This window comes from Nyctereutes procyonoides, unplaced genomic scaffold (genome assembly GCF_905146905.1).
Source record: "Nyctereutes procyonoides isolate TBG_1078 unplaced genomic scaffold, NYPRO_anot_genome, whole genome shotgun sequence".
Lineage (NCBI taxonomy): Eukaryota > Metazoa > Chordata > Mammalia > Carnivora > Canidae > Nyctereutes > Nyctereutes procyonoides.
The window spans coordinates 67,111,114-67,129,707 of record NW_026575125.1 but is presented as its reverse complement, the minus strand read 5'-3'; the positions used below and the strand labels follow the sequence as shown (position 1 = coordinate 67,129,707).

Below are 18,594 nucleotides of genomic sequence, written 5' to 3'. Positions count from 1 at the left end.
GTGTTGTGTGACATAAGGCTGCGAGGCAGAGCAGGCACAATCAAGGGCATAAAGAAAGGCTAGCTCGAAGAGTCTGAACTCCACCATGTAGACAGTGGGAAGCCATTGTAGGTTTTGAGTCAAAAAACAGTCACAGCTGTCCTTTGGGAAGGTCACCATGGCAACAATGTATAACAAAGATGGAGGAGTGGGGCGGTAGTTTAAAGCCAGTTAGCAAATGAGACATAATTAGGCAGAATGGGAAAGAGGATATGGATGTGAGAGATTCTCTTAGAGGTTGGGATGACAGAACCTGGCCATTGATGCATTATGAACAGGATGACCATACAGCCTGCTTTGCCTGGGACCCTGGCTTCCCTGGTTTAATTACAAATAGCATCCTTTCACATTCAGACATCCAAGTTAGGACAATAAAGGATATGTCACACTAATTACGAGGAATAAGAAAACAGAATCAAAGGTGACTCTAAAAGACTTTGAACCTGGATTAATAAGGAAAGTGGTAACACCTTTAGAAACACAGGAGGGAAATGAGGTTTTTTGGAAAGATGATGAATTTGGATTTGGACATGCTGAGTTTGCTGCTGAGGCGAGGATTCATTTAAGGGAGATAAGCACCTTGCCGGTGGATTTGCGCTGTATCACATGAAGGAAGGCATCATTGACCTTCTCCAGCTTAAAAACTGCTCCGATGTGTGGCTGGATGCGCCCTTGCTGGCAGTACTGAAGAGCCGAGGACAGGGTTCTGGAGAAGATGGGAAAGTTCTGCTCTTTGTATCGGCTCCAGTACAGCCCCATGGCTGAGACATTCTTCAGGAGCAAAAGGTTGGCGGGCACAGAAGCAATGGTTCCTCCAGCAAAACCCACCACCACGATCCTGCCCTCCCACGCCAGGCTGCGGAGTGCCTCCAGGAAGACATCTCCTCCCACTGTGTCGATGACCACATTCACCCCAACACTGCCCACCAGCTTCCTCACAGCCTCCTTCAGGCCGCCCTGACTATAGTTCACGACGGATTGCGCGCCCTTCTGCATCACAAGCTGGCACTTCTCGTCACTTCCAACGGCAGCTATCACCTTAGCCTGAAGAATATTCGTTGCCACATCAATCACTGCAAGGCCGGTGGCTCCAGCAGCTGCCGTCACTAAAACAGTTTCTCCAGGCTGAGTGCATGCCCGATGCTCCAGAGCCAAAAGAGCAGTGCCATAGGATACAGGCAGGGTAGAGGCTTCTTGGAGGGAGACTCCTTCTGGAATCTGCCACAGTGTCTTTTGGTCAATGATGCATTCTTCAGCCATACCATTAAAGCCACTCACGCCAATAACTCGATCTCCCTCTTTCACTGTGCTGACATCTGCGCCTGTCTCCAATACAATCCCAGAAAACTCCATTCCAGGTGTGAAAGGAAGTTGGGGTTTTTCCTGATACTGACCACGACAGACCAAAACATCAGCAAAATTAACTCCGCAGAAATGGACATCAACCCTGACTCAATTTTGCTGCTCCCAGCGTGTCTGACTCACACCTGCTGACAGGAATGAGGCTCAGCATCTTCATTCCCCGCGGAGCTGGAGGTGGATTTTAACTTGCCCTTGCCTTCCCCCAGGAAGACTGTCAGCTCGGTTCTGCTTTCAAAACAAAAAAAAAAAAAAAACAAAAAACAAAACAAAACCAAAAGGAAAGAAACAAAGCGACTCCACAAACCTTTATTACTCAGCAGGTCACTCTCTATGTTTAACTTCGGAGGAACTGTCAAACTTTTTTTCAAATAGGCTGCACAATTTTACATTACCACCAGCAACATATGAATATTGCAATTTCTCTACTTTCTCCAAAATTTCAGCATGGATTTCAATAGGGATTGTGTCTAATTTGAAAATCAATTTGTGAATTACTGCACTTTAACAATATTAAGTCTTCCAATCTCTGAACATGGTTTTTCAACTTATTTATATTTTAAGTTTTAAAGAATTTTATTAATTTTTAAAATTGTCTTATCAGTATACTTAACATATAGTGTTATATTCATTTCAGGTGTACAATATAGTGATTCAACGATTCCATACATTACTCAGTGCTCATCATGATAAGTGTACTCCTATCATCAAATGTAATCAAACGTATCTCCATCACCTACTTCACCCATTCACTCATACACCTCCCCTCTGGTAATCATCAATTTGTTCTCTATAGCTAAGTGTCTGTTTCTTGCTTTGCTTCTCTCTCTTGTTCCTCCTTTGCTCATTTGTTTTGTTTCTTAAATTACACGTGAGTGAAATCATATGGTATTTGTCTTCCTCTGACATTTTTCACTTAGCATTTTACTCTCTACCTCCGTCCATGTTGTTGTAAATGACAAGACTTCATTCTTTTTTAGAAAAGATTTATTTATTTATTTATTTATTTATTTATTTATTTATTTATTTGAGAGAGAGAGAGAGAGAGAGAGAGAGAGAGAGAGAGAGAGAGAACAGAGTGAGGGGCACAGGGAAAGGGAGAAAGAAAGAAGCAGACTCCACATTGAGCATGGAGCCTGACACAGGGCTCAATCTCATGGCCCTGAGATCATGACCTGAGCCAAAATCAATAGACATTTAACCAACTAAGCCACCCAGGCACTCCAGGATTTCTTTCTGTACTATGTCTGAATAATATTCCATTATATATATGAAAATCACATTATACATATAAAATCACATCTTCCTTATCCATTTGTCTATCAATGGACACGTGACCTGCTTCCATAGTTTGGCTATTGTAAATAATGCTTCTCTCAAACCCTTCATTAGGGTTTATACAATAAGATCCTATCAAATTAGTGTTTTGTTTTTGGTTAAATATCCAGTAGTGTGATTACTGGGTCACAGGTAGTTGTATTTTTACTTTTTTGAGGAAGCTCCATACTGTTTTCCAATGTGGCTGCAAATGTGCATTTCTACCAACAGTGCACAAGTCCACATCCTCACCAACATATGTTGTTTCTTTTGTTTTTTATTTTAGCCATTCTGATGGGTTGGAAGTGGTATTTCACTGTCTTTTTGATTTGCATTTCCCTGATGGTGAGTGATGTTGAGCATCTTTGCATGTGTTTGTTGACCATCTGTATGTCTTCTTTGGAAAAATGTCTGTTCAGGTCCTCTGCTCGTTTTCAAATCAGATCGTTATTTGCTGTTGATTTGTTTAAGTTCTTTATGTATATTGGATATTAACCCCTTGTGGGATATACCATTTACAAATACCTTCCCCATTTTAGTAGGTTGCCCTTTGGTTTTGTTGATAGTTTCCTTTGTGGTGCAAAAGCTTTGTATTTTACACATAGTCCCAAAAGTTTATTTTTGCTTTTCTTTCCTTTGCCTTAGGAGACATATGTAGAAAAAATGTTGCTAAGGTTGATGTCAGAGAAATTACTGCCTCTGTCCTTTTCTAGGGTTTTTATGGTTTTAGGTCTTGCATTTAGGTCTTTAACCACTTTTTAATATATTTTTATGTATGGTATTACTAAGTGGTTCTATTCCATTCTTTCATGTGTAGGTGCCATTTTCCCAGTACCATTTATTGAAGAGAGTATCTTTTCTTCATTGTATATTTGCCCCTTTTTTCATAGTTTAATTGACCATATAAATGTGGGTTTACTTCTGTGCTCTCTATTATGTTCCATTGATCTATGTCTCTGCTAGTACCATACTGTTTTGATTACTACAGATTTGTGGTTTATCCTGAAATTTCAAATTGTGATATCTCTGGCTTTGATTTTCCTTTTTCCAGATTGCTTTGCCTCTTTGGGTTCTTTTGTGGTTCCATACGAATTTTAGGATTCTTTGTTTTAGTTATGTGAAAAATGATGTCGTTATTTTGATAAGAGTTACAGTGAATTTGTACATGGCTTTGGAGAATATGGACATTTTAACAATATTAATTCTTCTAATTCATGAGCATGGGATATCTTTGTATTTACATTGCCTTCAGATAATTTCATCGATGTTTTATAGTGTTCAGAGTATATGTCTTCCACCTCTTTGGCTAAGTTTATTCCTAGGTAGGGGCAAATGCGTGGCTCCATTGGTTAAGTGTCTGCCTTCAGCTCAGGTCATGATTTCAGGGTCCTGAGATTTAGCCAAGCATTGGGCTCCCTGTTCAGTGGGGAGCCTGTTTCTCCCTCTACCTCTGTAGCTCCCCTTTCTTGTGCTCTCTCTCACACAAATAAATAATAAATGAATATCTTTAAAAATTATTCCTAGGTATTTCATCTTTTTGGTGTGTTTGTAAATGAAATAGTTTTCTTAATTTCGCTCTCTGCTAATGTCATTAGCATTTAAAAACACTACTGATTTCTGCATATTAATTTTGTTTCCTGCAAATTTAGTCCATTTATTACTTCTACTAGGTTTTCAGTAAGGAGTCTTTAGAAATTTCTATGTATAGTATCATGACATAATCATTTAGATGGACAGATAATATTTCACATAAAATACTTCCCCAAAAATCTGATAAAGCAATGTAATATTGTTACTTTAATGATATTTTACTATAAAATATAGGTAATTCAATATAACTTTAGAGCTTCTCTCAAAAATTCACCTAGACAATAGCCCACAATTTATTTTGCATTTTATCACTTAACTAATTGATTTGTGATGAATAAAAGACAACATTAATACTAATTGAATACAGCCTTTACCAAATTGGTCCAAAGTTTTGACAATAAATAACCAGAAATTCATTAATATTATTTGCCCTAAAATAACTTTTTTAAGTAAGGATTATTGCTATAGTTAGTAACAGTTATGATTTACAAAAACAACAACTATTTACCAGCTACAGTAAGATGAAATCATATATTCAGAGCTACTAAATGTGATTATTTTACCCAATTTGGTAGACAGTAGAGTGTCCACAATATATGTGTTTGTGTACAATTTATGAATAAACAATGTGTTTAGCTAAATGTTTCTTTTTTATTATTTATTATTTATTTTTTTAGCTAAATGTTTCTTTTTTAAAAAAAGGTTTTATTGGGATGCCTGGGTGGTTCAGCAGTTTAGCACTTTAAAATCTTTAAAAAAAAGGTTTTATTTATTTATTCATGACAGAGAGAGAGAGAGAGAGAGAGAGGCAGAGACATGGGCAGAGGAAAAAACAGGCTCCATGCAAGAAGCCTGATGCGGGACTCGATTCCAGGACTCTGGGATCAGGCCCTGAACCAAAGGCAGACACTCAACCGCTGAGCCACTTAGGCGTCCCTAGCTAAATGTTTCTAAAGTTAGTAATTCAAAATAATTTGGTTAAAATCCTGGTTTTTTAATCCTAGTTTTAATTAAAATAATTTTTTCATAAACTTCATTGTTCTATATCTAGGTACATAAAAATCTACAGACTACTAGTGAATATTAAATAATTTCACAGGAAACTGAATTGCCATTAATATTCTAAATGCTTCTATTTAAAAGTTGGTCAAATATTGCTTTAATCATGTTTTCTTTAATGGACTATACAGTATCCCTTAATAGTATCAATGCCATTTAATTAGCCTAAACAACTATTTTCCAAAGAAATAGTATGAAATAAGCAGATTAACTCAGTGAAAGTTCATAATAACGTGTTATGAACTACTGGAGCCCAAATTAATTACAGTTAGATAACATTCTCTGAAGGCTTCTATAAGACATTAATGACATTCAACTTTGAAGAAATCAATATTCTTCTTGGGAAGTATATTATTTTTGCATAGCACCAAATAATGCTGTTGACATCACAGTAGTCTACCAGAGGAAAAATGTTATGTAGTCATAGTGTTGATCAATTTATCAAGTTAAAAAGCAAATCAAAGTTATTATTTAAATGATGGCCAAAAATGTTGTAAATATGCACCGTCAATCAAGTATGCTGGGAAAATGGAATATACAGCAAGGAAATAAAATTACCTACCCACAAATAAAATATTTCTGAGACAATTTCTTCCATATCTTTCTTTAGAAATCACTTACAAGAAAACTGTTGCTATCTGAAGTTGTTGGGGAGTGAAGAAAAACGACAGAATATTGAGACCTATTTTAAGTCAATGAAATGAAGTTAGAGTGCAATTTATCTATTTTTTTCTCAGAGAGAAAATGTGCTCTTATGAGGTTAAACGAGTTCATTTAAGCTTCTATTCCTTCATTCCAAATGCTTACAGTTTTTGACCTTTAAGTTGCTTCTAATAACTATTAAACTATTTATTTAATTGACTGATATAGAATATATGTTTCAAGAAATTAAGGAGCAAATTCCAGTCATTTAAAATTCAGATGTCAAATTCACAGATGTGATTAAGTGTGCTTTGGTGATGCTCCCTATCATTCTTTAACCTTTCTCAATTTGAAGACAAATGCATATTTCATAGACATTCTCCTTAGTGGCCTCCCAAACCTGAATTGTTCGTTATACAAAAATCTGCAAACTACTCCTTTTAATATATCTGTTAATCTCTAACAGAAAATTCATATATAGAGATCTTATATAGATTTTTGATTAGTGTTTAAAGAGGAACTTTGATGGAAAAAATGAGATATTACTGTCAATTTGTTTCGGTATTTCTTTTTCATTTTTTTCTTTTTTTTTTCTTTTCTTTTCTTTTTTTTTTTTTTGCCCCTTCAGTAGCTTTCTTTGTTGTTCTTGTTGTTGTTGTTTAATTTTTTTACTGAAGTTCAATTTGCCAAGATACAGCATAACACCCAGTGCTCATCCCATCAAGTGCCCCCCTCAGTGCCCATCACCCAGTCACCCCAACCCCCCACCCATCTCCCTTTCCACCCCCCTAGTTCATTTCCCAGAGTTAGATGTCTCTCATGTTCTGTCTCCCTTTCTGATATTTCCCACTCATTTTTCTCCTTTCCCCTTTATTCCCTTTCACAATTTTTTAGATTCCCCAAATGAATGAGACCATATAATTTTTGTCCTTCTTCGATTGACTCACTTCACTCAGCATAATACCCTCCAGTTCCATCCAAGTTGAAGCAAATGGTGGGTATTTGTCATTTCTAATGGCTGAGTAATATTCCATTGTATACATAGATCACGTCTTCTTTATCCATTATCTTCGATGGACACCAAGGCTCCTTCCACAGTTTGGCTATTGTGGACATTGCTGCTATAGACATTGGGGCTAATTGCACCATTGAAGATATGCAATGTTTCATTTTAATGGAAATATCAGGTTGTAACTGATGCCTTCATTTCAGAAGTTTTACTGTTTTGAATAATTTATCATTTAGTTTCTCCAAGCCAATAACTGAGAAATATACAACTTGCATAATGGGTTGACATTTTAAAGTTTGGTTTAATGTAGTCCAAATGAACAGTAAAATAATTTGGAATGTTTACTCTAGATCTTAACTTTTTATTTGGTGTTCTGTGTGACTTAAAGTTCTACTAATATTGTTAAATCTAATCTGTTGTAAATTGATAGCTTCAATTTAATCACTCTAGGCAATCTAGCTAGGGCAGCAAAAAGATATACTAGAAACAGATGTCATGAATGATCCTATTTACAACCAACATCTCTTCAATTTCCATTGGAATTTTTTGAGAATAAATTGAGTGAACTGATCATTCCCCAAATATAAATTTGGGGCATAAATGAGTAGGCTAATATCTGGAGTTTGGTGGGGTGGTAGAGCTTACTGTGAAAATATCATTAGAGTTGGCTCTTTTATAGCTACAAATATAGCTGTACTTTTTGTTAATAAATCTTATTTATTCTACACCAGACCTTTAATTCATGGTTCCATAATCATATTTCAGTTTTAATTTTTAGCTTCTCAAAGTTTTGTTCTGCTATATATAGCAAAAATAACTAAATTACTTACCTTGCTTAACAAAAAACAGGATTCAAATTTGGCAAATTCTTAATATTAACAACCTAGGATTACATTTAGAATAAAATGATGGGAGAAGCAAGTTCTCATACAATGAAATAAACTTTCCATAGTTTTTCATATTTTAAGATACTGCATATACATGAACACATAGCTCATGATATCAACAAGCATCAAATAATGAAAAGCAACTTTTGTTTACTGTATCATTTCTGATTAATCAATAAATGTAGCACTTTCTATGTTATCAAGTCTTTAGAACCTCAGGGAACTACAGTGACACAACTTTACACTGGTTCAGTTAACAATCTCCACTAAGAAAAATCTGTCTTTACCCTTTAAAAGTACTATTTATGAAAATAGCAATTCAGGCATGGTAAAAGAAAAAATAATCCTCTGAATTACCTCACAAGCTAAAGATAATGCAATGGATAATATTATCAAATAAATTTTGTTTTATATCTATTTGAAATAATTAAAACTGGTGTGTTAATATGAATTGATATGCTTTAATAAAATGAATTATGATAGCTTTAATTTCAAAATTCCATGACATATTATTCTGCACTGTGTAATTGTAAAATATATTTAAATAACCAAATCTATCCAAAATTAAAGAAGAATGGACATACTTTTACTTATACTATCCTTTTATATTTATAATTTTATGGGCATGGTTGAGATAAGGGACGCACCTTTGATGAAGATATGATGGCAATTTGGTGCAAAACATTATCATGCTAGGAATGCTGTGATAGAAAGTATACTCCAAAAGCATTATTTGTATTTGGCTTTTGAAATTAGAAAGTCAATATTTTGTTGTATTTTCGGGGAGCATTTTTTATTACCATTTGAAAGTTTGAGAGACTGAACTTAGCATTTACCAAAGTTCACAGCAAAACAAGGTCACTGCCTTTAGTCTGACTTTCGACTTTTTTTTAGTTTAATGGAATATCTTTCAGGGTACAGATTCTCCTTTTGCAACATGGATAAAGTACTTTTTGGTCTATGGCCATAGACACTATGAAAAGCGAATAAATGTCACCAATGCTATTCATCTAATGATTTTGGCCCATTTGTGCTAATGAAGTGGGCTTGATAATAACTATAGATAGCTATTATATAAAGCGGGAGACCTGTATTTATTTAAATTAGGAAAACTGGAACATGGATGCCATGTGCTAGAACTCATTTGGCTAAATTTTTAGACATCAATTTTACCATATCCTGCTTTTTTGACTGTACCTCACAAGAAATATAAAAATGTTCTCTTCATTTAAAAATAATGCTACCATTATAAACTTCCCCTTTTATAAGTTCTGAATTTCTTGCCAGCATGTTAGGCCCTCCAAATAATAAGTTGTTTTAGAATCCTGAATGATTAATAATGATTATCAATTTTATTTATTAGTAAAGGCCATTTTAGTTAAATATGTTAACACATGTTATTTCAGAAACATAAACGTGTCAATTGACACAAAATCATTCATGATATTCTAGTGATTCTTTTTGGAAAACATTAGTTCACAAATTACTATCAATTACTTATTTAATAATTGTATTTGGCCCAAACAAGTTATCATTGGTGAATAAAGAGATATATAATCAATTAAGTGTAATGTAATTTCAAAAATATGCTCTTTTAATAAGCCTTACAACACTTTCTACATTGTAGATATCCTTGGCTTTGACATGCAGAATACAAAATATAATAATAAAATATATTCAAAGATCCTGAAAAAGGACAATTTAATGCTGATTAAAAAACAAACTTTCGGGCAGCTCTGGTAGCTCAGCGGCTTAGTGCCCAGGGTATGATCCTGGAGACTCCGGATCGAGTCCCACGTCAGGCTTCCTGCATGGAGGCCTGCTTCTCCCTCTGCCTGTGTCTCTGCCTCTCTCTGTGTGTGTGTGTCTCTCAAGAATAAATAAATAAAATTAAAAAAAAAAACTTTGGGGCACCTTGTGTGGCTCAGTGGTTGAGATTCTGCCTTTGTAGACAAAATTTATTTATTATTCCGTGTGTCTTCTTCAATTTCTTTCATAAGTTTTTTTATAGTTTTCAGCACACAGATCTTTTGTCTCTTTGGTTAGGTTTATTCCTATGAATCTAATGGTTTTAGGTGCAGTTGTAAATAGGATCAATTCCTTGATTTCTCTATTTGACACATTGTTTCTGTAGAGAAATGCAAAAGATTTCTGTATCCTGATTCTATAATCTTTGTCTTTGTTGAATTCATGAATCAGTTCTAGCAATATTTTTGGTGGAGTCTTTAAGATTTTCTTGCTTAGAATATCATGTCATCTGTGAAGAGTGAAAGTTTGACTTCTTCCTTGCCAATTTGGCTGACATTTATTTCTTTTGTTGTCTTTTTTTTTTTTTTGATGAGGCTAGGACTTCCAGTACTATATTGAACAACAGTGGTGAGAATGGACATCCCTGTCACGTTCCTGACCTTAGGGAAAAGCTCTCAGTTTTTCCCCATTAAGGATATTAGCTGGGGGTCTTTCATATATGGCCTTTATGACATTGAGTTCTGTTCCATCTATCCCTACATGGTGGAGCACTTTTATCAATAAAACATGCTGTACTTATTCAAATGCTTTTTTCTGCATTTTACTAATGTGGTGTATCACGTTGATTGTTTTGTGGATAATGAACCATCCCTGAAGCCCAGGAATAAATCCCACTTGGTTTTTATATACTTTTCGTTGGATTCCATTAGCTAATATCTTGTTGAGAATTTTTTCATCTGTGTTCATCAGGGATATTGGTCTTAGTTCTCCTTTTAGTGAGGTCTTTTTCTGCTTTTGGAATTAAGGTAATGTTGAAAGTTTTCCTATTTCTGTTTTTTTTTTTCCAATAGCTTCAGAAGAATAGGTATTAATTCTTCTTTAAATGTTTTGTAGAATTCCCCTGGGAAGCCATCTGGCCCCGGATTCTTGTTTACTGGGAGATTTTTGGTTGTTAATTCATTTTCTTTCCTGTTTAGGGGTCTGTTCAGGTTTTGCATTTCTTCCTGTTTCAGTTTTGGTGGTTTATATGTTTCTAGAAATTCATCCATTTCTTCCAGATTGTCCAATTTTCTGACATACAATTGCTCATAAAATTTGCTTATATTTGTATTTCTTCAAAAAACTGTTGCTTGTGATGTATCCTCTTTCATTCATGATTTTATTAATTTGGGTGCTTTTTCTTTTCCTTGTGATAAGTTTGGCTAGGGGATATAAATCTTAATTTTTCCAAAGAACCAGTTCCTAAATTCATTTATCTGTTCCTCCATTTTTAAAAATTTCCTATCATTTATTTCTTCTTTGATCTCAATTATTTTCCCTCTGCTATATTTAGACTTTATTTGCTTTTCTTTTTCCAGTTCCTTTAGGTATCAGCTTAAGTTGTTAACTTTAGACTTTTCCTGCTTCTTGAGGAAGCCCTATATTGCTATATACTTCTCTCTTTGGACTGTTTTCGCTGCATCCCAAAGGTTTGGGGCTAATATGTTTTCATTTTCATTAGCTTCCTTGTATTTTTAAATTTCTTCTTTAATTTCCTGGTTAACTCAAATCATTCTTTTGTTGGGTCTTCTTTTGCCTCCCTGTATTTGCAGTCTTTCCGAATTTCTTCTTGTGATTGACTTCTTGGTTCATGTCATTGTGATCTGAAAATATGCATGTTTTGATCTCTGTCTTTTTGTACTGGTTGAGACCTGATTTCTGACCCAGTATGTGATCTACTCTGGAGAATGTTTTATGTGCACTCAAGAAGAATATGTATTCTGCTGCTTTACGATGAAATGTTCTGAATATATCTTTTAAGCCCATCTGATCCCATGTGTCATTCAATGCACATGTTTCCTCATTGATCTTCTGCTTCAATAATCTGTGCACTGCTATGACTGGTGTTTTAAAGTCTCCTACTATTTTTCTACTGTAATTAATGAGTTTCTTTAGGTTTGTTAATTGATTTACATGTTTAGTTGCTTCCTTATTTGGTGGCATAAATATTTACAATGGTAGATTTGAAGAATATATTATGAGCAACTATATGCCAACAAATTAGGCAATCTGGAAGAAATGGATGCATTCCTGGAAACCTATAAATTACCAAAACTGAAACAGGAATAAATAGAAAATAGAAAACCTGAGTAGACCAATAACCATCAAGGAAATTGAAGCAGTCTACAATTGTTAGATCTTGTTGGAAAACATCTTAATGATGAAATAGTGCCCTTCTTCATCTCTTATTAGAGTCTTTGGTTTAAAATCTAGTTTTTTTGATACAAGTATGGTCCTCCAGTTTTCTTTTGATGTCCATTAACATGATGGTAGATCATTCTCTACCCCCTCCCTTTCTATCTAGATGTGTCTTTATTTCTAAAATTAATCTCTTGTGAGCAGCATATCAATAGGTATTTTAAAAATTCATTCTAATACTGTATGTCTTTTGATTGGAGCATTTAGTCCATGTACATTCAGAGTAATTACTGAATAATATGAATTTAGTGCCATTGTATTACCTGTAAAGTTGCTCTTCCTGTATACTGTCTCTTTTCCTTTCTAGTCTTTCTTGCTTTGGTCTCTCTTTCCCATTCAAAGGGTCCCCTTTAATATTTCTTTCAGAGCTGGTTTAGTGTTCAAGAAGTCCTTTAATTTTTGCTTTTCTTTGAAACTCTCCCTTTCTATTCTGAATGACAGTCTTGCTGGATAAAGTATTCTTGGCTGCATATTTTTCCCATTTAGCATGTTGAATATATTATAACACTTTTGTCTGACCTGTCCAGTTTCTGTGCACAGGTCTGCTACTAGCTTTCTGTGTCTACCTTTGTAGGTTAAGGACTCCCTCCCCCACAGCTGCTTTCAGAATTCTCTCTTTATCTTTGTATTTTCCAAGTTTCACAATGATATGTCTTGGTATTGACCTGTTTTTGTTGATATTGAAGGGGCTTCTCTGTGCTTCCTGGACTTGAATTCCTGTTTCTGTTCACAGATTAGGGAAGTTCTCAGCTATAATTTATTCAAATAGACCTTCTGCCCTTTTTTCCCCATCTCTTTCTTTTCTTCCAGGATTCCTATGATACAGCTATTACTTTGCCTTATGGAATTGCTGAGTTCCCTAGGTCTATATTCATGATTTAATGTTTTTTCTTCCCTCTTCTTTCAGCTTCATTATTTTCTATAACTTTATCTTCTGTATCATCTATTCACTCCTCTGCTTCTTTTATTCTCATTGTGATTACAGTCTTCTCATTCTTCATTTCAATCTGACTAGTTTTTACATGTATTATCTCTCCAGCCAGGGTTTCTCTGCTGTTTTCTTTGCTTCTTTCAAGCCCAGCTAGTATTCTTATGACTATTGTTTTAAATTCTTCTACAGATATGTTGCTTATATCTGTTTTGAGCAAATCCCTGGCTATGATTTCTTTTTCACTTTCCTTTATAGGAGAATTACTCCATCTGTTATTATGTCTACATTTCTGTCTTTTGCATGTTATGAAACTTGTTTTCTCCTCCTGAGAGTAATAGTATATGAAGGGGTCCTACACTGTCCAGGGCCTGGTGCTTCAAGAATATTGATGGTGTATTCCATGTGCACTCTGCTGTTGTGTTTTGGCTGCTCTTCACACAGGTTAGTCCACTTCAGAGTTCCTCCTTGCATGTAGTGGGGAGTGTTTTGACTTTTAACCAGATGTGCTTGGATTTGTTTGCTATGATAAGTTTTATTTAGAGAAAGAAAGCCTGATCCAAGAAAAGAGAAAATAAAATGAACAAGAAAGTAAACAAACAAAGAAGTATAAGCCTAATCCCAAAGAAAAAGAAAGAGCAAAAGAGAGAGGGGAAAAAAAAAAGCCTGATCCAAAAATTGAAAATAGGAAATAAGTCAATAAATGAACATAAAACTACTATAAATCTTTTTAAAAGATTTTATTTATTTTTTTATATATTTTTAATTTTTATTTATGATAGTCACAGAGAGAGAGAGAGAGAGAGAGAGAGAGAGGCAGAGACACAGGCAGAGGGAGAAGCAGGCTCCATGCACCGGGAGCCCGATGTGGGATTCGATCCCGGGTCTCCAGGATCGCGCCCCGGGCCAAAGGCAGGCGCCAAACCGCTGCGCCACCCAGGGATCCCGATTTTATTTATTTATTCATGAGAGACACACAGAGAAAGAGAGAGGCAGAGACACAGGGAGAGAGAGAAGCAGGCTCCATGCAGGGAGCCCAATTTGGAACTTGATCCCTGGTCTCCAGGATCACACCCTGGGCTGAAGGCAGCGCTAAACCACTGAGCCACCCAGGCTGCCCTATAAATCTGATACAAAAAAAAACTAAAAATGATTTGAAAATTAAAAGTAAAATAGGGATGCCTGGGTAGCTCAGTGGTTGAGTGTCTGCCTTCGGCTCAGGGCATGATCCTGGGGTCCTGGGATTGAATCCTGCATAGGGCTCCCAGAGGGAGCCTGCTTCTCCCTCTTCCTGTCTCTGCCTCTTTCTCTGTGTGTGTCTCTCATGAAAGAAATGAAATCTTTAAAAATAAGTAAATAAAACGAACAAGGGGTAGTGGAAAGGGAGGTGGGCGGGGTTTGGAGTGACTGGGTGACGGGCACTGAGGGGGGCACTTGACGGGATGAGCACTGGGTGTTATGCTATTTCTTGGCAAATTGAACTCCAGTAAAAAAAAATTAAAAAATTAAAAAAAATTAAAAAATGTTTAAAGAAATTCTTATTTATTAAATAGTTTTAACAAAATTAAAAGATAAAATAAAATAAAATAAATCTAAGACTTTTTTTAAAGCAAAAAAAAAAAAGAAAGAAAAGAAAAGCCTGGTCTTATTTCCACCAGAACTAATGCTGGAATGCTGGTGCTTTGGAGCACTCTATGATCAGTGGTCTTTTTTTTTAAAACCTATTTTTTTAAAAGATTTATTTATTTATTCATTCAGAGAGAGCGAAGAGAGAGGCAGAGACACAGGCAGAGGGAGAAGCAGGCTCCCCGCAGGAAGCCCGATGTGGGACTCGATCCCGGTCTCCAGGATCACACCCCGGGGTGCAGGCGGCGCTAAACCGCTGCGCCACCAGGGCTGCCCTTAAACCTATTTTTAAAGATTTTATTTATTTATTTATGAGAGACACGGGGGAGGGTGGGGCAGAGACACAGGCAGAGGGAGAAGCAAGCTCCATGCAAAGAGCCCCACGTGGGCCTTGATTACGGGTCTCCAGAATCACACCCTGGGCTGAAGTCAGCGCCAAACCCCTGAGCCACCTGGGCTGCCCTATGATCAGTAGTCTTGATGCATGCAAAGTCTTTGTGTTGGTTTTCTGAGGCTGGCTCACAGTCAGACTTGCCCTAACAAAGAATTCCCTTCCAGGTGCAGTTGGGCAGGGTTTGGTGTATATAACTCTAGCCTCCCCTGCTGTGCTTCTCTCTGAAGTCTGACTGTGTTGGGGGGGTGTAAGGAACAATGGAAGATGGCATCACTCCACCCTCTCATCTCCAGGGAGGGGAGCTCATGGCATCAGCTATTCAAGAGAAGAAACAGAAAAGTTAACAATATTCTCCCCTGGGTCGCAGTCTTTCATCAGATTCCTGCCCTCAACCTGTCTGTGCTGAGCCTTCAGTACACCCTATGCCACAGTTCTCCTGTGTTTGATCTCTGGCTGGCAATATGGATTCAAAACAACAAATTTCAAAGTACCTGGCAGCACAGGGACCTGCCCCCTTACTCTGGAGGGGAGCCTCACAGTACTGCATTGGGCATTTTTCTGTCCCAGAAAACCAGTTGCATGCCTGTGCAAGTGCCTGGAGTCTACACCGAAACACAGCAAAAAGCTGCTACTAGTTTATCTGTCCCCCTGCTCACTCCTCTATCCCCTGCTGTTGAATGGCCTCTCAATACAGCCTGGTGGTTTTTTTGTCCTTGCAGAGACAAAATATGCTCTTGCAAATGCTCTTCAGGAAAGGGAATGTTCTCTTCTCTTGCAACCCAGGAGATCCCCACATGAAAGCACTGTGGTGAACCCTATGCACTGCTGTCTGTCCCACTCTCTCCCTCTATCCCTGACTTTGCTCTGTGAAAAGGGTTCCCACCCTTCTGCAGCACTTCTGCTTCTATCTCTCCCAATACCTGTCTCCAAACCTTATATCTGCTAAATTCTTTCCCTCTAATTGTGCAGATTGTTCTGTTAATCCTCAGATCAATTTCCTAGTTGTTCAAAATTATTTGATATTTGGACACCTGAGTGGCTCAGTGGTTGAGCATCTGCCATTGGCTCAGGTCATGGTCACAGTGCCCTGGGATTGAGTCCTATATCAGGCTTCCTGCAGGGAGCCTGCTTCTCCCTCTACCTCTGCTTCTCTCTGTGTGTCTCTAGTGAATAAATAAATAAAATTTAAACAATGATTTGATATTGATGTAGCTGTGTCCGAAGGATAAGGCAAACCCAGGGTCACCTTACTACTCCACCATCTTGACTCCTCCTCCTTTATGCAATTTTTAAATGACAGCCAATTATTCCACTTAAGAGAAAGATAGTAAATAAAATATGGGATGTGTTAACAAAATAAAAGGTCTTATCTCTCTGTGTGTACATGTAAAGATAGGACATAATTATAGTAGGCATGATGGAGCAAATACAGCATCCATAGAGGAGTAGGGATGACAGAAATACATAAAATAAATAGATATAGAGAGATATTCAGTGAGCTAGTGGGAATAGTCCTTTGGGCAGTTAATTGTGACCTTAAGTGCAGAGAAAGTCTTTTTCAAAAAGTAGTACATTATTCAAATGAGGTAAATAAACCAAAAATGTTCCCTGATAAATGAACATAGAAACAGATGCAACAAACAAAAGAAATAAATCAAATATATGAATTGTATGTTTGTACGCTGGCAGATTAAGATAAAATATAAGGAAATATCCCCTAAATTAACCGGAACACTTACCTCAATGCTTTTCCCTTGAAATTATTTTTCCTCACTATTAACATGTATCCTCCTACTCAAAATGGATTTTATTGTATATGCATACATACATATCTTAAGTGCAATTCAGTACATATACATGTACTTTCTTTTACTAAGAAAGGTACATAGGAGTAATCTTAACATTTTATTCTCTCATTAATTCATTAAGTTTCCTAGTGACTCAGTTAAATGTAGGCTATAAGAATGAACCTGCATTTTACAAAATATTGCAACAAAACTTTGGTTTCAAAATAATTATGTAGGAGCCAAGCCCATGACACTCCTTTTACTCTTACCACCATAAGTTAAGTACTATATTTACTATGCTACTGGGGTGAATTACCTGGTCAAATTTCTGAGTATTAAACAAACCATAGATCACTGGGATATGCCTTATTTCCTAATATATAATCTCACCATTTTAGATTGTTAGATTTGATTTGATAATATTTTAAAAGGGCTTTTTGTTTTCATGAGGGCTAGTGCCTGTAGGTCTTTTGATTCCTTTTTTTCTTTTATAATATATTTCCTGTTTTTTAGTGTCAAAATAATGCTGGTTCCTTAAATGAATTGCAAAGAATTCCTCACTCATATTTCTTGAAAAAGTTTGTGTAGGATTATTACCATTTATTTATTTATTTATTTATTTATTTTTAAAATTATTACCCTTTTTTATTAAAACATTTGCTAACATTTACCTCAATACCATATGGGCTTTATGTTTTCCTTGTGGGAAGATTTGTAACAAAAATGTTAATTTCTATAATAGTTACAAAACTATTCAGATTGTGTATTATCTTCTCGATAGAGCTTTGACAGGTTGTGTCTTTCAAGGAATTTGTATATTTCTTCTAAATTGTCCAATTTGTTGGAAAAAAGTTGTGTATAATTATTCTAATTATTTTTTACTGTCTGTAGGATCTGAGGAAATGGATGCTCTTTTGTTCCTGATACTGATGATTTTTTGTTCCCTATATTTTTCTTGATAGGTCCAGCTAAGAGTATATCAATTTTATTAGTGATTTCAAGGAACAAGTTTTGGGCTTGTTCATTTTCTTTATTGTTTGTTTACCAGTTTGTTGAGCTTTATTTCTTTCTTATTTCCTTCTACATGCTTCAGGTGTAATTTGCACTTATTTTATTAGCTTCTTAAAGTAGTATCTTTAAGATCATTAAGTGTAGTCCTCTCTTCTTTTCTAATACAATAATTTAAAGTTACGCCATTTCCTCTGAGTACAGTTTTAGTTAGTTGAATTTTCTTAACTTTGATATATTGTATTTTTACTACAATTCAGTTTAAAATACTTGCTGATTTACTTTTTTAAATTTCCACTTTGTCTCTTTAAAGTATATTATTTTCTCCATATTGTGATTTTTCTACATCTCTTAATGCTATTTATATTTTAATTCCATTAACATCAGCAAAAATATTATATGTGCTTTCAATTATTTTAATTATATTAATATTTGCTATGGTCCCAAATGGGGAAGATGGTGGCAGTATAGTAGGACCTTAGGCTCAACTACTTCCATGAACACAACTAGATAACTATCTAATTGTTCTAAATATCCCAAATATCAACCTGAACTCTGATAGTACAAACACCAAAACTAAAGGGAGAGAATAGACCACATCAAAAAAGGTAGGAAATACAGAGATATGGTTTAGGGGAGAAACACATCACAGGTGCTGTGGAGGTGAGGGAGCTCTGGTCACAGAAACAGGCAAGCAAGAGTACAGCAAACAGTGGAATGCATAAAGAGAATATTTCCCCCAA

The 18,594-nt window shown here is 35.8% G+C and overlaps 1 protein-coding gene across 1 annotated transcript; it reads right to left on the bottom strand.

The window, feature by feature from the left end:
* Nucleotides 1-530: 530 nt before the first annotated feature.
* Nucleotides 531-18,040, bottom strand: LOC129517974 (quinone oxidoreductase-like protein 2). The gene is made up of 2 exons (XM_055338056.1): nucleotides 18,036-18,040; nucleotides 531-1,486 (listed from the first exon to the last, which is right to left on the bottom strand). Exons 1-2 carry the CDS (start codon nucleotides 18,038-18,040, stop codon nucleotides 598-600), a joined length of 894 nt encoding a protein of 297 aa, XP_055194031.1. The 3' UTR covers nucleotides 531-597.
* Nucleotides 18,041-18,594: the final 554 nt, after the last annotated feature.